We start from the raw sequence: 20,526 nt of genomic DNA, 5'->3' as shown, positions 1-20,526 counted from the left end.
TTTCTTCTCCGGAGTTGCCCAGGGTGTGAGGCGCCGGGCGGGTGTGGGGATACTCACAAGCCCCCGGCTGAGCGCCGCTACGTTGGAGTTTACCCCGGTGGACGAGAGGGTCGCCTCCCTACGCCTGCGGGTTGTGGGGGGGAAAACTCTGACTGTTGTTTGTGCGTATGCACCAAACAAGAGCTCAGAGTATTCGGCCTTCTTGGAGACCTTGAATGGAGTCCTGTATGGGGCTCCAGTGGGGGACTCCATAGTTCTGCTGGGGGACTTCAATGCGCACGTGGGAAATGATGGAGACACATGGAGAGGCGTGATTGGGAGGAACGGCCTCCCTGATCTAAACCAGAGTGGTTGTTTGTTGTTGGACTTCTGTGCTAGTCATGGATTGTCTATAACGAACACCATGTTCGAACATAGGGATGCTCATAACTGTACTTGGTACCAGAGCACCCTAGGCCAAAGGTCAATGATCGATTTTATAATCGTTTCATCTGATCTGAGGCCGTATGTTTTGGACACTCGGGTGAAGAGAGGGGCAGAGCTGTCAACTGATCACCATCTGGTGGTGAGTTGGGTCAGAGGGTGTGGGAAGACTCTGGACAGACCTGGTAAGCCCAAACGGGTAGTGCGGGTAAATTGGGAACGTCTGGAGGAGGCCCCTGTCCGACAGACTTTCAACTCACACCTCCGGCGGAGCTTTTCGTGCATCCCTGTGGAGGCTGGGGGCATTGAACCCGAGTGGACAATGTTCAAAGTTTCCATTGCTGAAGCTGCGGCGGGGAGCTGTGGTCTTAGGGTCTTAGGTGCCTCAAGGGGCGGTAACCCACAAACACCGTGGTGGACACCGGTGGTCAGGGAAGCCGTCCGACTGAAGAAGGAGTCTTTCCGGGATATGTTATCCCAGAGGACTCCGGAGGCAGTTGCAAGGTACCGAAGGGCCCGAAGGGCTGCAGCCTCTGCCGTGAAAGAGGCAAAGCAGCGGGTGTGGGAGAGGTTCGGAGAAGACATGGAGAAGGACTTTCGGTCGGCACCAAGGTGCTTCTGGAAAACTGTTCGCCACCTCAGGAGGGGGAAGCGGGGAACCATCCAAGCTGTGTACAGTAAGGATGGGACGCTGTTGACCTCAACTGAGGAGGTAATAGGGCGGTGGAAGGAGCACTTTGAGGAACTCCTAAATCCGACTAATACGCCCTCTATGGTAGAGGCAGAGCTGGAGGATGATGGGGGATTGTCGTCAATTTCCTTGGTGGAAGTTGCTGAGGTAGTTAAACAACTCCACAGTGGCAAAGCCCCAGGGATTGATGAGATCCGTCCAGAAATGCTTAAAGCTCTGGGTGTGGAGGGGTTGTCTTGGTTGACACGCCTCTTCAACATTGCGTGGAAGTCGGGGACGGTGCCTAAGGAGTGGCAGACCGGGGTGGTGGTTCCCCTTTTCAAAAAGGGGGACCAGAGGGTGTGTGCCAATTACAGGGGTATCACACTTCTCAGCCTCCCCGGTAAAGTCTACTCCAAGGTGCTGGAAAGGAGGGTTCGGTCGATAGTCGAACCTCAGGTTGAAGAGGAACAATGCGGATTCCGTCCTGGTCGTGGAACAACGGACCAGATCTTTACTCTCGCAAGGATCCTGGAGGGAGCCTGGGAGTATGCCCAACCGGTCTACATGTGCTTTGTGGATCTGGAGAAGGCATATGACCGGGTCCCCCGGGAGATACTGTGGGAGGTGCTGCGGGAGTATGGGGTGAGGGGGGTCCCTTCTCAGGGCCATCCAATCTCTGTACGACCAAAGCGAGAGCTGTGTCCGGGTTCTCGGCAGTAAGTCGGACTCGTTTCAGGTGAGAGTTGGCCTCCGCCAGGGCTGCGCTTTGTCACCAATCCTGTTTGTAGTATTTATGGACAGGATATCGAGGCGTAGTCGGGGTGGAGAGGGGTTGCAGTTTGGTGAGCTGGGGATCTCATCGCTGCTTTTTGCGGATGATGTGGTCCTGATGGCATCGTCGGCCTGTGACCTTCAGCACTCACTGGATCGGTTCGCAGCCGAGTGTGAAGCGGCTGGGATGAGGATCAGCACCTCTAAATCTGAGGCCATGGTTCTCAGCAGGAAACCAATGGAGTGCCTTCTCCAGGTAGGGAATGAGTCTTTACCCCAAGTGAAGGAGTTCAAGTACCTTGGGGTATTGTTCGCGAGTGAGGGGACAATGGAGCGGGAGATTGGTCGGAGAATCGGCGCAGCGGGTGCGGTATTACACTCAATTTATCGCACCGTTGTGACGAAAAGAGAGCTGAGCCAGAAGGCAAAGCTCTCAATCTACCGGTCAGTTTTCGTTCCTACCCTCACCTATGGTCATGAAGGCTGGGTCATGACCGAAAGAACGAGATCCAGGGTACAAGCGGCCGAAATGGGTTTCCTCAGGAGGGTGGCTGGCGTCTCCCTTAGAGATAGGGTGAGAAGCTCAGTCATCCGTGAGGAGCTCGGAGTAGAGCCGCTGCTCCTTCGCGTCGAAAGGAGCCAGTTGAGGTGGTTCGGGCATCTGGTAAGGATGCCCCCTGGGCGCCTCCCTAGGGAGGTGTTCCAGGCACGTCCAGCTGGGAGGAGGCCTCGGGGAAGACCCAGGACTAGGTGGAGGGATTATATCTCCAACCTGGCCTGGGAACGCCTCGGGATCCCCCAGTCGGAGCTGGTTAATGTGGCTCGGGAAAGGGAAGTTTGGGGTCCCCTGCTGGAGCTGCTACCCCCGCGACCCGTTACCGGATAAGCGGAAGAAGATGGATGGATGGATGGAGTGCAGCTTGTAGCTAGTAGTAATAGTAGTAGCAGTGCAGCTTGTAGCTAGTAGTAATAGTAGTAGCAGAGCAGGGCATAGCTAGTAGTAATAGTAGTAGCAGTGCAGGGAGTAGCTAGTAGTAATAGTAGTAGCAGTGCAGGGAGTAGCTAGTAGTAATAGTAGTAGCAGTGCAGCTTGTACTTAGTAGTAATAGTAGTAGCAGTGCAGGGCGTAGCTAGTAGAAATAGTAGTAGCAGTGCAGGGCGTAGCTAGTAGAAATAGTAGTAGCAGTGCAGGGCATAGCTAGTAATAATAGTAGTAGCAGGGCGTGGCTAGTAGTAATAGTAGTAGCAGTGCAGGGCGTAGCTAGTAATAATAATAGTAGCAGTGCAGGGAGTAGCTAGTAGTAATAGTAGTCGCAGTGCAGGGTGTAGCTAGTAGTAATAGTAGTAGCAGTGCAGGGCGTAGCTAGTAGTAATAGTAGTAGCAGTGCAGGGTGTAGCTAGTAGAAATAGTAGTAGCAGTGCAGGGCGTAGCTAGTAGTAATAGTAGTAGCAGTGCAGGTGAGATGTCACTGTCCCGACGCAACTACCCGGAAGGAGGACGCCTCCCCTTTGGTCAGCAGGGAAACTGAATGATCTGCGTGTAGGGGAGGACAGCGCAGATCCTAAGAGTGAGCATCCCACCTTGAATTTGACAGAAATAGATGATCTTGAAACATTGTATAATATCTACAGCAACGTGGTGGCCCCTGAAAAAACATTGATTGTGCAAGATCTGCATAGACTCTCAAAGACTGACAGCCTTTTCTACAGAGACGTGACAACTGGTAATGGAGATGTTTTCAGAGTATTAGTGGACAGTGGATCTATGGCATGCACTTTGAGTGAGGTAGCTGACATGAAACTTAACCAGTCTACCCCAGCTGAAAAATATGTAATTGTTGGTTGTGACGGTCACCTTGTCACACCTTCTGCCATGTATGACCTCACCATCAGTTTATGGCTATATAGAGTGATCGTTCCAGTCCTAGTCGTGCCAGGCCAGACTGATCACTGAGATGGAGATATCACTCATCTTAAGGGATTTGGGCCTGCAAGATTTGGATCTGTTGCAGATCATTGAGCAGTATGAATCTGTCTTCTCGAGACGCAGAATGGACTGTGGTGAGGCAGTGGATTTTGTCCATAGGATACGCCTGCTGGATGACAAGCCCTTCAGACTACCATATAGGCGGGTCCCACCATGCCACTATGACAAGCTTCAGACTGCTCTAAATGAGATGGAAGAATTGGGGATAATTCTTAAGTCTCAGAGCGAGTATTCATCCCCCCTCATCCTCGTTGTCAAGCCAAACGGTGATCTCCGCATCTGCAACGACTTCAGATGGTTGAATGCAAGAACAGTGAAAGATGCACATCCGCTGCCTCATCAGACAGACGTCCTTGCTGCACTTGGTGGCAATATGTTCTTTTCCACAATGGATCTCATTTCAGGCTTTTACAATGTTAGACTGCACGAGGATGACAAAACATTCACAGCATTCTCCTCCCCATTTGGCCTGCATGAATATAACAGGATGCCTCAGGGCCTGACAAATAGTCCTGCCACTTTCATGCGAATGATGATGTTCATCATTGGCGATCAGAACTTCACAAGCCTGTTGTGCTACCTGGATGATCTGATGGTCTATGCTCCATCTGAACAGGTTGCACTGGGGCGTTTGCAGATGGTTTTCTCACGTCTTGCTACCAACAACTTGAAGCTCTCGCCTAAAAAGTGCCACTTTCTTCGCCGGTTTCTGGGACACATCATATGTGAAGATGGTGTTAAGACAGATCCAAGTAAAGTACAGGCTATAAGTGATGTACAGGAGGCTGACCTGATGGAGTCCTGTGGGGAAACACAGTGTGCAAGAGAGATCCGGTCCTTCTAAGGAATGGTTCTTTACCACCATCATTTCATTGAGGGCTGTTCTGCTAAAGCTAAGCCACTGTTCAACCTTGTGGCTGAGCCTGCCACAACAAAGAATAGAGGGAGAAGACAGATCAGATTTAAGAAAAGCCCTGTGAGACTGTCTCCGACCGACTGGACTGACGAATGTAGTGTAGCATTCTAGACCTTGAAACATGAGCTGGTGCACAGTGTCACATTAGCCCACCCTGACTTCACTGCAGCATTCATCCTTGCAGTTGACGCCTCCTTTGATGGCCTAGGAGCCGTCCTCTCACAGTTGCCACCTGATGGGAAAATTGCCAGACCAGTGGCGTTTGCGAGTAAGACACTCATATTCCCAGCTGAACTATTCAGCACATCGGCTGGAGTTTCTTGCTCTTAAATGGGCGATCTGTGACAAATTTAGCCATTGGCTTAAAGGGAGATGTTTTTCAGTCTGGACAAGTAATAATCCATTAACTAAGCCAAGGTTAGATGCATGCGAACAGAGATGGGTTTCAAAGCTCGCAGCATACAGTTTTGACCTGAACTATGTCCCCGGCCCGAAAAATGTGGTTGCCAATGCACTTAGCAGAGAGCCATTTCTTCAATCATGCATGGGCCACCGTCTCTTAACTGAACCTTATGCCTTGTTACAGAAGCAAGTAAGTGGGATGATGGAACGGACAGTGCAAGACGCGTTTCACTGCATTAATAACTGCCAGTTGGTTGTTGATCAGTCTACAAAAGAAACTGCCGTTGCCCGTCCTCTTCCTCCCTGCTCCCTCTCTTCACAGGATGTTTCGGCAGTGTTGGAAGCACACACCTCTGGGGGTGTCAGTCAAGTGAGAGGCACAGGACCAAATATCCCACAGCTTGTCAGTGTCGATCTGAGTGCTTCGCTGCCAAAAAGTGAACTAGTCAACCTACAAGAACAGGATGACGTCTTGGGCAAGGTTTTCTGGTATGTTCGTGGTGTGATAAAGCTGCTGAGACACTGGGCCAAGCTCTCCGTCAAGGATGGCATGCTGTACAAAGTGAAGAAGGACAAAATAATGAATAAGATTACTTACCAATTCATTGTTCCAGACTCCCTGAAGGCGCAAACCCTCCATGGTCTCTACGACTCAGCTGGTCATCAGGGGCAGGCTCACACACTTTGCCTGGCCAGACAGAGGTTCTTTTGTATAGGGATGGAGCGTGACATCATCAATCATGTAAGAAACTGCTTTCACTGTGTAGTCGGCAAGACCCCAGAACCACATGACCGTGCCCCTCTGGAGAGCATTTGCACATCTGAACCAATGGAACTGGTCTGCATCGATTTTTGGACTGCTGAGCATACTGACAAGAAGTGTGTGGATGTTTTAGTTGTGACAGATCACTTCTCTAAGCTGTCCCATGCTTTCCCATGTAAAAATCAGTCAGCCAAGCAGGTTGCCCGTCGCCTATGGAATGACTTTTTCTGCGTGTATGATTTCCCAAAACGCATATATTCAGACCAAGGAGCTATTTTTGAGAGTTGTCTTATTAAAGAGCTTCTGGAGATGGCTGTCATCCAGAAATCACATACAACCCCGCACCATCCTATGGGGAACAGAGTTTTTGAGCGGTACAATAGGATTCTTGGCAACATGATATGTGCCCTGCCTTCCCAGTCAAAGGCCAGGTGGCCACAAATGCTGCAGATGCTGACATTCTGTTACAACTGTACTGAGCACAAGAAAATGGGTTTTGCACCCTTCTTTCAAATGTTTGGGAGGATCCCGTGCCTGCCTATTGATGTTGTATTCCGGCATGCCCTCACCAACAATGCTGTTGTGGAACACTGCGAGTTTGTTTCTCGCTTGAAACGTGACCTTTCTGAAGCTGCATGTATTGCCCGGCAAAACAGTTGAACGGAGCAGGCTCATCAGGCGAGGTACTACGACTGCAAAGCAAAAGTGGTCACCCCTCACTTTTGGAGACAGTCTTGCTTGCAAATCGTGGTGGAAGAGGGAAGAGGAAAATTGCGGACAGATGGGAATCCACAGTTTATGAAGTGGTGTCTGTCAAACGTGAAATTAATGTGTATCACATCAGAGATCCTGTGACATCTAGGGAAAAAGCTGTTCATAGAAACCTTCTACTTCCTGTGAGTTTTCTCCCTGCTGGGGGGGAAGATGACTTGGAGTCAAGTTGCACATCTGTTGCTGGTAGTGACCAGTCTGACCTTGTGGTCCCTACGGATGTACAGGACAGTGAACCAAAGACAATTAACTGGCTGATGCAAATGGATGATGCGAGTGATAGTGATGCTGCTGCCAACATGTTTGATGGTCTTCCGGTTGTGGCTGTAAGTGCTCTGCCCTCTGAGAGTGAAGGCAAGGCAAGGCAAGGCAGCTTTATTTGTATAGCACATTTCAGCAACAGGGCAATTCAAAGTGCTTTACATGAAAACAGATTAAAAAATTTAAAACAGATAAAATACGAGAATAAAAGTTACAGTGCAGTATAAGAAATGAAACATTGAAGAGCAATTAAAACAGTTAAATATATAAAAGCAGATAAAATAGGAACAGTTATTTAATGAAAGGCAACATCAAATAGAGAGTTGCTGCGGACCTGCAGTTTTCTGGGAGTTTGTTCCAGATATGTGGAGCATAAAAACTGAATGCTGCTTCCCCCCGTTTAGTTCTGACTCTGGGGACAACAAGCAGACCTGTCCCAGACCACCTGAGAGGTCTGGGTGGTTCATAGTGTACTAGCAGATCAGAAATGTAATTCGGCCCTAAACCGTTTAGTGATATATAAACCAGCAAAAGTATTTTGAAATCAATTCTTTGAGGCACTGGAAGCCAGTGTAGAGACTTCAGTACTGGAGTGATGTGATCCACTTTCTTGGTCTTAGTGAGGACTCGAGCAGCAGCGTTCTGAATCAGCTGCAGCTGTCTGATTGATTTTTTAGGGAGACCTGTAAAGACTCCGTTACAGTAGTCAAGTCTACTGAAGATAAAAGCATGGAAGTTTTGAAGTTTTTCCAAGTCTTGCTGAGACATAAGTCCTTTAACCCTTGATATATTTTTAAGGTGGTAATAGGCTGACTTTGTAATTGTCTTAATGTGGCTGTTAAAATTCAGGTCTGAGTCCATGACTACACCAAGATTTCTGGCTTTGTCTGTTGTTTTTAACATTATCGTTTGAAGCGGAGTGCTGACTTTTAATCGTTCCTCTTTTGCTCCAAAAACAACCACCTCAGTTTTTTCTTCATTTAATTTAAGAAAGTTCTGGCACATCCAGTCGTTAATGTGTTCAATGCACTTAGTCAGTTGTTGTATTGGACTATAGTCCCCTGGCGATAAGGTTATATAAATTTGTGTGTCATCCGCATAACTATGGTAAATTATTTTATTGTTTTCCATAATCTGAGCCAGTGGAAGCATGTTGATGTTAAACAGGAGAGGCCCCAGAACTGAGCCTTGGGGAACTCCGCACGTCATATTTGTATGCTCAGATGTATAATTCCCTATAGACACAAAGTAGTCCCTATTCTTTAAATAAGACTCAAACCAGTTTAGTACTGAGCCAGAAATGCCAACCCAGTTTTCCAATCGGTCTAGTAATATGTCGTGGTCGACCGTGTCAAATGCAGCACTGAGATCAAGTAATACTAAGACTGAAATTTTGCCACTATCTGTGTTTAAGTGGATGTCATTAAAGACTTTAACAAGAGCTGTCTCAGTGCTGTGGTGTGGTCGGAAACCCGACTGGAAGGCATCAAAACTGTTGTTTAGTGACAAGAAAAGGTTCAGTTGTTGAGAAATCTGTAGAAGATCTGTAGCCAAACAATTTGCAACATTTTTGAAAAGGCCCGTTGGTAGAATATCAAGGCAGCAGGAGGAGGTTTTCAGATGTTGTATAATGTCCTCCAGGTTTTTACGGTTAATCATATGAAATTGGGTCATATTGGAATCTGTTTTGCCTGGACACTGTGACAACACATACCCTGTACTCGATATGGAAGCACTGACTGTCTAATTTTCTGAATTTTGTCATTGAAGAAGGAGGTAAAATCATTGCAGGCCTTGGTGGATAAAAGTTCAGATGCTACTGGTACTGGAGGGTTTGTTAACCTATCGACAGTAGCAAACAAAGAACGTGAATTATTATTGTTTTTGGCAATAATGTCCGAGAAGAAGGACCGCCTTGCATTCCTCAGTTCCAAATTATAAGTGCGAAGTCTCTCTTTATAGGTGTTGTAGTGGACCTGGAGATTAGTTTTTCGCCACCTGCGTTCTGCTTTTCGACACTCTCTTTTTTCTGTTCTTACCAGTATGGCATTTCTCCATGGAGATCTTTTCTTATCAGAGACAGTTTTTACCTTAATGGGAGCAACGGCATCAATAACATTTGTAATTTTACAATTGAGGGTGGGTGTGGACGAGGAAAGCTGAATGAATGTTTCACTGGTGTTGTCAGTGATATACCGTTTTCTTATTAACTTTGTTTGGACACTTTTTTGCACAGAGATAGTGCCATTAAAGAAAACACAGGAATGATCAGACAGAGCAGCATCAGTCACCACAACCTTGGAAATGTTCAAACCCTTGGAGATAATCAAGTCCAGAGTGTGCCCCTTGTTGTGTGTGGGCTCCGTCACATGCTGAGTCAGTCCATAGTTCTCAAAAATACAACACAGTTCTTTTGTCCCTCTATCCTGGGGGTTGTCAACATGAATGTTGAAATCACCAGCAATAACTACACAGTCAAAGTTAATACAGATTAAAGACAGCAGTCCACTAAAGTCGTCAAAAAAGGATGCACAGTGTTTAGGTGGCCTGTAGATAATTAGAAATATAGGTAGAGAGGGGGACCTTAACTGAAGAGCCACATATTCAAAAGAAGCAAAGTTTCCATAAGCTATTTGAGTACATTGGAACGAGTCGTTAAACAAAATGGCGACTCCACCTCCTTTCTTATTGTGGCTGTAGCCCCAAATGCTGTGTGTGAAGGTTTAAGTATCTCAGGTTCATCAGTTCATGTTGCACAGTTGCCTTCTCCCGAGTTCTCCGCTGAAGGTGTGGCGTACCAGGACGCACCCTCCCCACCCTCAGCAGTAGTTCAAGTCCTCTCCCCTGAACGTGCAGCTAACACAACAGTCCCCTCCCCTGAACATTCAACTGACACACAACCAGGTACATTTGCACAGGCTGATGTAGTGTGCACACAGCCACCGCCACTTTTCACTAGGGCAGGTAGACGCGTAAAACCCCCAGCCCGCCTTATTTGTGAAATGATCGAGCACATTGTAGATGACTCAGCTTCAACAGTTGATTCTTTGTTTTCCATTGTGAGGAACATGTTTTCTGAGTAGATTGCTGGATGTTGTGAAAGTTAGTTTTTTGCACTGGTAGTATTTAGTAGTATTTACCTGAAGTATTATGGTATTAGGAGTAATGTTTATCATACGAGAGGTGTAAACGGCATCTTTTATGTCTGGGTTGGTATGGGGATTGGCCACTCCCTTGCTGACTTTATTCCAGATGGAAAGTCTCTGATTGGCTTAAACCAAGTAACGCTCTTATCGTCACACAACATTTGTACCTTTTTGTGAGTTTTGTAAATCTCATCTTGTATTGTTTTCCCTTGTTTATTGTACCCCACTTCAGCAGAATTTAAGGGAGATGTATGTAACATAGTTGAATGGGTTCAGGTTAAATTATACTAAATTGGCACAACAACGCCATCTACTGTTAAAAGCCGTACCTGCTTTGAGTAATTGTAGCGCAGCATTATGGGAAATTCCTCACAGCATGGAGGATTTCCAACGAGGTAACATGTCTGTGAATGCTTGTGGATAATATAGTGTTAACTACTTGAAAATAATTTTAAAGTTGACCCAGTTTGTTTGGTCAGATATAGTTATTGTCTGAAGTTAATTTGGCAATGGTTGTATTTAGTTACCAGCCGTTTTATTCATGTTTTACCATATCGAATATTTGCTGTATGCTAACTAGCACCTACATTTGCCCTCTTTCCAAACAGAGCATGCTAGCTGTTGTCCTTTGAGATGAGCATTCACACACTGTTGTCTTCCATTGTAAATGCAGAGGCTGAATAAACTGGCTGTTACCAACTTGACTGGCTCCGAGTGATACAAGAGACATCTCACATAGGTCACACAGGGTGTAGCTAGAAGTAATAGTAGTAGGTGTCGGTGTCGTGGAGCTCGTAGACAGGCGGTGGTCTCCTAGTTTCATAAGATAGTTTTTATAAGATACGTTTTGGTGTGTATACATTTTCGTACGGTATCATACAGCTCCCCAGAGAGGAGAGACTGTGCTCACACTGCAACCTGCAGGAGGTGGAGACCGAAGGACACTTTCTAACCTCCTGCCAACTATAGAAGGACATCAGGGACATTTTTTACCCACAGATCACTGCCATCCACAGATACTGAGACAGCCTGGATGGCAGGGGGAAACTCCCATATCTGCTGGGAGAGATAACACCGTGTACAAATACAGCAGCAAGATTTGTCAGCTACTGGGACTGCAAAGTGCCTTTTATGCCTGTGAATATGTACCACTGTGAGTAATAAAGCCTGAGGCCATTGCTGCAACCAACCGACGCCTCACTGTTTTATGCTTCGACTCTGTTAACCCAGACCACTAGACGCAAGTTACCTGCCAAATTATTAGCTTGAGACCAGCTCGCTCCTAACTACGGTTCGGAGCGTGGAAGCTGTAAAGGTAACACCTATGTCTTTACATTTTTATTTGAATTGAACACACACACACACACACACACACACACACACACACACACACACACACACACAGAGAGATGGGTGGAGTGACGAAGCTCTGAAGAATGAAGCTGTTTGTTGAAACTCCCTTCCTGCTTCATGTTGACACATTTAATACAAACAGGACCGGAAGTCTGACCTGCACTCTCCACATTAAAAGCTCCCGTTGTCTTGGTGGAAAAACAAACTCATGGAAGTAAAAGTCTGAAATGTAAAAACTGAACTGAATCACCTGAAAACAGGAAGGGACCCTGACCTTATATAAACACTGTGAATGTTAAACGGAGAACATTCAGATTATTTACTTTGGTGAAGGTAGAAATACTCTGTCCAAAGAGTCCTGCAGGGACATCTTACTGTATTTAAAGTATACTGTATTTAAATATACAGAAGTTTTATCAGGAACATAGAGTGGTGATTGTTGGAACAGTGGAAAGATGAACCAAGACGGCTTTTGATAGTTTGATTTAGTTTCTGTCCACTTTGAATGAAGTGTGTTTTACGATGATAAGTCCTGATTATTTACATGGAGTCTGGTGGAAATATGCTGGCTCTATACACGCTAAAAGTCCTGATTATTTACATGGAGTCTGGTGGAAATATGCTGGCTCTATACACGCTAAAAGTCCTGATTATTTACATGGAGTCTGGTGGGTTTGGTGATGGTGATTTCGGGGCTGTTTCATGTTAAACTAAAAGGATCTTACTCTTTAACTAAAAGGTCTATCTCTGTAGGGATCCATCCCATAATGTGTCTGACATCTTTAAAAAGTGAAGGGTTGTAAAATAGTAAAATGTGGACAGAAACAATGGTTTTATTTTGAAGGTAGTCACCGGAAGTCTTACCTGTCACTCTTTTTAGTTTAACTCTGTGACTGAAATCCCAACAGAGTGAACACTCCCTTTCTGGCACAGCACACACCTGTAGCCCCGTGCAGCCCCACCTCTTTTCCTGCAGACTCTCCCAAAACTTTCCAGAAACCAAACTAAACACCCTCCAGGCTCTCCCCGCTCCAAACTCTCCAGTCTCTCCAGGATCCATACTCCGGACCGAGCTGCAGCATGTCGGGCATCGCCGCCACCCTCCAGCGCCGCCGGGAGAAGGAGCAGGGCATCGGCTCGTGCAGCCAGGCGGTGAAGTACCTGAACCAGGACTACGAGGCTCTGCGGCGGCGCTGTCTCGAGTCCGGATCCCTCTTTAAGGACGACGCGTTCCCGGCGGAGACCTCTTCTCTGGGCTTCAAAGAGCTGGGCGCTGGCTCCTACAAGATCCGCGGGGTTTCCTGGAAGAGACCGACGGTCGGTGGGACTTAAAAACACTCATTATTTGAATGGAGTTTGGTACAGAGCAACTGAACAGACGACACATAGGAAAAGATTTAAAGATGACCGCAACTTGTTGACATTTGTTCAGACTTCTCTTCTTTTCATGGCACATAAAATCCACCAAACTGTTTAAATAATTAACCTCATGGAGTTTAATAATCCTAAACCCAACTCGCCCCAATGATTGGCTGATAATATTCCAGTAACAAAAACATTTTTATCTCTCTATAACTTTATCAACTGCTTCTGCGTGGCAATGTTCTTACGCATTACGCACGCACACATCTGTGCATGTGTCCGGTTGATAATGAGGCCCCAGGGTTTTGGAATGAGTGAGGAGGAATTAAAAAGCAGGATTCTGTGAATGGAGTTTGGTTTGAGGTGTGTTTAGTGGAGAATAAGAAGCAGCTCAGCGTGAATCTGTCAGACATCTGAAAACATCAGATTATTGATGAAATTGTAGATTATATATTGCAGATTAGAGGATATGTATCTGCTCTGTATCTCAGTCTGTTTGCTGCTAACACCCAGCGATGGAAGAAATAAAGAAGAGGAAGAGGGAAGAAAGGAGGATTCAGTGTCCTGTCCCAGAGGAGAGAAGAAACTAGAAAATATTCACATTTAACAAGCTGACATCACACAAGTTACAGTTTTATCATACTGATTAATGGATTATCAGAATAGTTGGAGATTAAGTTAATAGTTGATGACTAATCCCTTCATCTTTGCAGCTCTATGTAAATTAATGTATGTATTTTTCAGAAGCCCCAGACGGCGAGCGTGCAGCTGAAGGTGTAACCGGATCTCTGTTGTGTTTCTGTGCAGGAGTTGACCTCTGACCCCCAGTTCATCGTCTCCGGAGCCTCCAGGACCGACATCTGCCAGGGAGCTCTGGGTGAGAACACAACATTAAGTCACAGACATTTCAAGTTCTCTTTGTGAATCTTTAAACCAACATGTCCCACCTGCCAAACCCACCAGACTCCATGTAAATAATCAGGACTTTTATCATCGTAAAACACACTTCATTCAAAGTGGACAGAAACTAAATAAAACTATCAAAAGCCGTCTTGGTTCATCTTTCCACTGTTCCAACAATCACCACTCTGGTTTGGTTGAAATAAACCCTTAATTCACCCATTTACATGTGGAAATATGCTGGCTTTATACACGCTAAAAGTCCTGATTATTTACATGGAGTCTGGTGGAAATATGCTGGCTCTATACACGCTAAAAGTCCTGATTATTTACATGGAGTCTGGTGGAAATATGCTGGCTCTATACACGCTAAAAGTCCTGATTATTTACATGGAGTCTGGTGGAAATATGCTGGCTCTATACACGCTAAAAGTCCTGATTATTTACATGGAGTCTGGTGGAAATATGCTGGCTCTATACACGCTAAAAGTCCTGATTATTTACATGGAGTCTGGTGGAAATATGCTGGCTCTATACACGCTAAAAGTCCTGATTATTTACATGGAGTCTGGTGATGGTGATTTCATGTTAATCAAAGTATATGTGTGTGTGTGTGTGTGTGTGTGTGTGTGTGTGTGACTTGGCGGCGGTTGTCGTCTTGTCAACAGAAACATTAACCCATTAACAGCGAGGAGCCGGCGGCTGACTCCCAGTGTTGACATGACAACAGTAACTAAGGGAAACACCTGAGACAGGCCGGCTCCGAGCAGACAGCTCACTGGTCGAGCCCAGACCGGGGGGGAGGGATTTAATTTCCATCTACAGAAGCTACTAGAGATATTTTTCAAGATATTTTATAACAGAATGCCTAAAACCTGAACATCATTTCTAAAAAACATCTAGTTCATATCTAACCGTTCTCTGTCTGTCTGTCTCTCTGCCTGTCTGTCTGTCTGCTTCTCCAGGTGACTGCTGGCTGCTCGCCGCCATCGCCTCTCTGACCCTGAACCAGGAAGTTCTGGCTCGAGTCGTCCCTCATGGACAGAGCTTCAGTAAAGGAGAGTACGCCGGGATCTTCCACTTCCAGGTACACAGAGAGGCAGGCAGACAGACAGACAGATAGACAGACAGGCAGACAGATAAATAAACAGCGCCTGTACAAGTTAGATTTAAGAACTGAAAACAGGAGATCAGCAGAATTAGAATCAGATAATCCTGAAAAAAGAAAATTAACCTCACAGCTCTCTGTCTGTCTCCTTGCCTGTCTGTCTGTCTGTCTCCCTGCCTGTCTGTCTGTAGTTCTGGCAGTTTGGGGAGTGGGTGGACGTGGTGATTGACGACCGTCTGCCGGTTAAAGATGGAGAGCTGCTGTTCGTCCACTCGGCCGAGGGGAGGGAGTTCTGGAGCGCTCTGCTGGAGAAAGCCTACGCCAAGTAAGACCAGCCAGGGATTCAACCCCACAACCCTCTGTTATCTACCCCTAACCCTTAGGCCAAGTAAGACCAGCCAGGGATTCAACCCCACAACCCTCTGTTATCTACCCCTAACCCTTAGGCCAAGTAAGACCAGCCAGGGATTCAACCCCACAACCTTCTGTTATCTACCCCTAACCCTTAGGCCAAGTAAGACCAGCCAGGGATTCAACCCCACAACCTTCTGTTATCTACCCCTAACCCTTAGGCCAAGTAAGACCAGCCAGGGATTCAACCCCACAATTCTCAAAATATTCCAACTTTTTTCTAAAATACTACGACCTTTTGTGATAGAACAAAGAGGCAGCAGAACTTGTTTTGAACCTTTCTTCGTTATCAAAGTACTGTACAGTACACAGTCAGTAGTATATCTATGATATAATGCTCCACCTGTCCCTGGAACAGGATCTCTACTACAACCGGTAACCTGATCAGCTGATCACTGGAGGCGTTCAGGTGATAATACACGCTGTGTCAGGTGTGTTCAGGTTTGGTTTCAGCACGTCGCTGAATTCTTTACATCTGTTTCTCCAGCAGGATGAAACACACACACAGACGCATACACACACACACACAGACACACACACGCAGAGACACACTCACACATGCACACACGCACACACACACGCAGACACACACGCAGAGACACACATACACATGCACACACACACACACACACACACGCAGAGACACACTCACAGATGCGCACACACACACACACACACGCAGATATACACGCAGACACACAGACACACTCACACATCCACAAACGCACACAGACACACGTGTGTTATCTCTCTGTGATGTCTTTGCAGGTTGAACGGCTGTTACGAGGCTCTGTCTGGAGGATCCACCACTGAGGGGTTTGAGGATTTCACCGGAGGAATCGCCGAGGTCCACGAGCTCAAACGACCCGATGCTCAGCTGTTCCACATCATCCAGAAAGCTCAGAGCCGCGGCTCACTGATGGGCTGCTCCATAGACGTAAGCTCTGATACAACAGAGGGGAAACACTGGGGTACAACAGGGTATACGTAGACGTAAGCTCTGATATAACAGAGGGGAAACACTGGGGTACAACAGGGTATAGATGGACGTAAGCTCTGATACAACAGAGGGGAAACACTGGGGATCAACAGGGTATACATAGATGTAAGCTCTGATACAACAGAGGGGAAACACTGGGGTACAACAGGGTATACATAGACGTAAGCTCTGATTCAACAGAGGGGAAACACTGGGGTACAACAGGGGTACAACTACTGGCGTAAATCAGGTAGGCCTACACAGAGGGGGGAAAACACACATGGAGCCAACCGGAAAAAAGGGGAAACCAACTGGGTAAACGGGGGTACAACAGGTAAATAAACAGTTTTCTAGCAGACCTGGTTAAGCTGTGATCAGTTTTTGAAAACAATTTTGGAAGTTTCTGTTTAAATTGAAGTGAATATATATATATATATATATATATATATATAGTCGAGGAGGTTCAACGTTTGTATTAAAGTTAATTGAAATGTTTTCCAGATCACGAGCTCGTCTGAGTCAGAGGCCGTCACCTCTCAGAAGCTGGTGAAAGGCCACGCCTACTCTGTGACCGGCACAGCTCAGGTGAGAGGACACCCCCCCACGTTCACCAACGTGAACACCTCACCACAGCATTAAACCACATTTCCCATGAGTCAGTGAAGCTGCGTTCAGACCAAACAAAGTGTTTTTTTTTGAGTGTCCCCCCTGCAGCCTAAACACACTACCCCCCCAATTCAACATGATCGGAAAGACCTGCGTTTTTGCCAAACATCTGACGGCTGACGCAGGCCGTGTGATGTGGCATTAAACCACATTTCCCATGAGTCTTAGCCCCTAGTCCTGGATCGTTATTTGTTGAAAGTTATTTGTGTTAAAAGCAGCAGGAACCCCTGCAGAGGGGCGGGGCTTCAGTCAGGTGATGGGGCTGCTGGCCGGCCAGTCAGGTGTAACTCTGCGTGTGATTGGCTGCAGGTGGAGCACCAGGGAGGAACAGAGAAGCTGATCCGGATCAGGAACCCCTGGGGACAGGTGGAGTGGACCGGAGCCTGGAGCGACAAGTAGGTCCCCGAACAGAGGGAGGGGGGGCTTTTCTCAACATTTTTGTCTATTTTTTTTAGACTTATTGTCACTTTCTCAACGTGTAAGTTTTGATGCTTTTTTCGACATTCTGCAGGGGTGGGAAGGGGAGGGGGAGGTGAGACATTGTACTTCCTATGTACATCCACCAAAGCCTTCTGGGAACTGTAGTTCTAAAACATAGAGCATGATATCATCAGAAGTAAGCAGATATGGTTGATATATGTGCAGATATTTGCTCTGTGTTGGACAGATTTTAAATTCAGCGTCACATCTTGATAAATAAAAGTGCTGTGGACCGATACTTCCCGCTCTTATTGTGAAAGTGTTTCCTGCTTTGACAGCTCAATGCAGTGGCGTCAGATCAGCTCCGAGGACCGCGAGCGTCTGAGTCATCGCTCCGAGGACGGAGAGTTCTGGTAAAACTACACTTCCTGGCTCCAGATATTCTACTTACGTAAAAATACTATTACTTTCATGAACTTCATGTAAAATTATTGGTATAAAAATCTACTCAAGTAAAAAGTACCTTACAAGTACCTACTTTTCAACAGTGGGGGGAGGTGTGTGTGTGTGTGTGTGTGAAGTCAACCCTCTGCTCTGCCTTGCAGGATGTCTTTCGCCGACTTCCTGCGACATTACGACCGTCTGGAGATCTGCAACCTGACGCCCGACGCCCTGAGCGACGACACCGTCTCCAAGTGGGCGTTGTCCAAGTTCGACGGGAGCTGGAGGCGCGGATCCACCGCCGGAGGCTGCAGGAACTACCCAGGTCAGACATCCTGCAGGCAGCGGTGGACAGACAGACAGACAGACAAACAGACAGGCAGGCAGGCAGAAACATCAGAGAGACAGACAGGGAGACAGAAACATGAGACAGACAGACAGGCAGGCAGACAGACAGACAGACATTGTCCCATGAGGGAGATTAGTTTTCACAGTCTGTTTTATGCACATTAATGTGACATAAAGACAGTATATAGACACATAGAAACCTGTTTACATGGCAGCAGTGAGGAGTCTGGATGTAGAGGGTGATTGATGTCATTGACAATGGTGAGGGCAAGGCGTGTGTTGAACCCAGAGTTACGCCCTTGGCTGTTGCACAAATTAAACATCTACTACCGTTGCTATGGCGGCGTTACCTTATCCTTCCAAAACAACAGCTCCAGTATCCTAAACTGCTGGGTGAGAAAACATAAGGACTCTGGGGAATAAGCTCCCCAGAGCTAGGTTAGTAACAAGCATTTCTGACATGGATGCACACAGATGGAAAGAGAGAGACGCTCAGTGTGTCACAGGAAGGAAGGAAGTCCCCCGGCGGTCTAAAACTAGAACAGCATAATTAAGAGCTGGTCCGAGGCAGACCTGATCCAGTTCTATAAGGGTTGGTAGATGAATCTGACCACTATGAAGAGAAGCAGAGAAGAGAATAGCGCCCTAAAATGTAAATAGTGACCCATTCTGGATACCACCATTGTCTCTGTAAGCAGCAATGCATTCTGGGAGCGTCACGGTGAGGGGCATCGAGTTTCCCGCTCCTCATTTGCAGAAAGTTGAATCCAGGCTACTTTATGCTAATGAGGGGCATCCAGCTCGACTCTCCGCCTCTGGAAAACTGAATCTTTGATCTTTTTACTCTTTCAGAATAAAAGTCTGAATATTTTAGCAAATTGTTGGAATATTTTGAGAGAATAGTTGGAATTTTTTTCGCAAAAAGTGTGACTATTTTAAGAATCAAAGTGAGAATATTTTGACTTGACTCTCAGCCTCTGGACAACTCTGAACATCTTGTAAATGACCGTTGTGGATCTACATGAAGACAGAGTCAGCTGCAGATGAATTCTCTCTCTACATGTTTTCAGAAACACGTTTCAGTGAACTGTTTTCCTAAAGCGAGTGTGAGAGAGTCTGACGTTTAGTTTCCCAACGCTGCAGACACGTTCTGGACCAACCCTCAGTTTGTGATCCATTTGGAGGAGGAAGACGACGACCCGGGCGACGGCGAGGTCGGCTGCAGCTTCCTGGTCGGTCTGATCCAGAAGAACCGGCGCCGCGCCCGGAAGCTGGGGGAGGACATGCACACGGTCGGCTTCGCCATCTACCAGGTGAGACACGGGCACACGGTCGGGTTCACCGTCTACGGGGGGTGAGTAGTCTCTCACGTCCAGACCTTCCTCCACAGCTCTGCATAGGAGGGTCAGACTAGTCCTCACAGCATTCCTGGATGGGGAACAACATGCTCTGGTTTATTGGCATTTCTTTAAACCAATCACAATCATCGTGGGCGGGGCTAAGCTCCGGACGGAGCCACGGTGCCTCTGCTAAATAGTCTCAGGAAGGAAATTGAGCGTCAGCGTCAGTTCTGGCAGGCCAGGTAGTCAAGACGCTGCTAACCGCTATTGGTCAACAACACGGTCTCATCAGCTGATCTGCATCAGCTAAGTTGCAGCAGCTGATCTGCATTAGCGCATCAGCTGGTCACTCCCCTCGCTGCTAAATGGCTACACTCAACAGGGCGCGCTACTTAAGCTGATTCAGTTAGCTCCTTCTGCTTGCTGCCTTAGCTGCTCCTAAATGCTGCATCTTTAGCTTGTTCCTACTGCTGCTTTAGTTTGCTCCAAATGCTTGCTGCTCGCTTTTTGCTACCCACCTCCTCCCCTGCTCCACCTTGTTGTGTATAACATGGCATTTGCTTCTATGTCATTGTTGCTGCTCTGTTCATATGGGGGAATAGTTTAGCTCTCCCAGTATTAAACTGTGTGAGCGTCCCCTAATGCTGCTGCTGTCCCCTGACTCTCTGCTTTTTCATGGTGCTCATGAAAGGTCAGGGGACTCCTCTAAACAGAGCCATATCGCCAAATTTAATTCCTAATTTATTCAATAAATTCTTAAAGCTTTCATTGTCTGTGTGGTTCTTGACGTTATGGACCTGACAGAACTTGTTTTGGTGGAACATGTGGACATTCAAAAGTAGTTTTAGTTGTGCAACAGAAAACTCAGATAGTCTAGACAGATAGTCTAGCTAGCTGTCTGGATTTACCCTGCAGAGATCTGAGGAGCAGTTAACTATAGTCCTCACAAGGTTAGAACACCAACACAGAGACAAAGGAAGGGGACGCACATCCAGTGGATCGGAGCACATTGCCGGAGCAATCCCGGAAGTGGAACGTTGTGGATGTAGACTACGGAGTGAGACACATGCACAAGGTCGGGTTCA

At 46.8% G+C, this 20,526-nt stretch overlaps 2 protein-coding genes across 3 annotated transcripts in view; one reads left to right on the top strand and one right to left on the bottom strand.

Moving 5' to 3' along the window:
• LOC116049192 (receptor-interacting serine/threonine-protein kinase 3-like) overlaps positions 1 to 20,526 on the bottom strand; it is a 286,056-nt gene that overhangs the window by 21,338 nt on the left and 244,192 nt on the right. The window lies entirely within an intron of this gene.
• LOC116049140 (calpain-2 catalytic subunit-like) overlaps positions 12,373 to 20,526 on the top strand; it is a 21,992-nt gene continuing 13,838 nt past the window's right edge. Inside the window, exons 1-10 of the mRNA XM_031298558.2 lie at positions 12,373 to 12,783; positions 13,636 to 13,705; positions 14,694 to 14,815; positions 15,028 to 15,161; positions 16,016 to 16,184; positions 16,728 to 16,811; positions 17,202 to 17,287; positions 17,651 to 17,725; positions 17,918 to 18,078; positions 19,245 to 19,414. Coding sequence (XP_031154418.1) covers positions 12,547 to 12,783; positions 13,636 to 13,705; positions 14,694 to 14,815; positions 15,028 to 15,161; positions 16,016 to 16,184; positions 16,728 to 16,811; positions 17,202 to 17,287; positions 17,651 to 17,725; positions 17,918 to 18,078; positions 19,245 to 19,414 — 1,308 coding nt within the window. The 5' untranslated portion in view covers positions 12,373 to 12,546. The remainder of the gene's footprint in view (positions 12,784 to 13,635; positions 13,706 to 14,693; positions 14,816 to 15,027; positions 15,162 to 16,015; positions 16,185 to 16,727; positions 16,812 to 17,201; positions 17,288 to 17,650; positions 17,726 to 17,917; positions 18,079 to 19,244; positions 19,415 to 20,526) is intronic.

This window comes from Sander lucioperca, chromosome 4 (genome assembly GCF_008315115.2).
Source record: "Sander lucioperca isolate FBNREF2018 chromosome 4, SLUC_FBN_1.2, whole genome shotgun sequence".
In the NCBI taxonomy this organism is placed as follows: Eukaryota; Metazoa; Chordata; class Actinopteri; order Perciformes; family Percidae; genus Sander; species Sander lucioperca.
The sequence above is the reverse complement of the archived record's forward strand: the minus strand, read 5'-3'. Positions and strand labels throughout refer to the sequence as shown.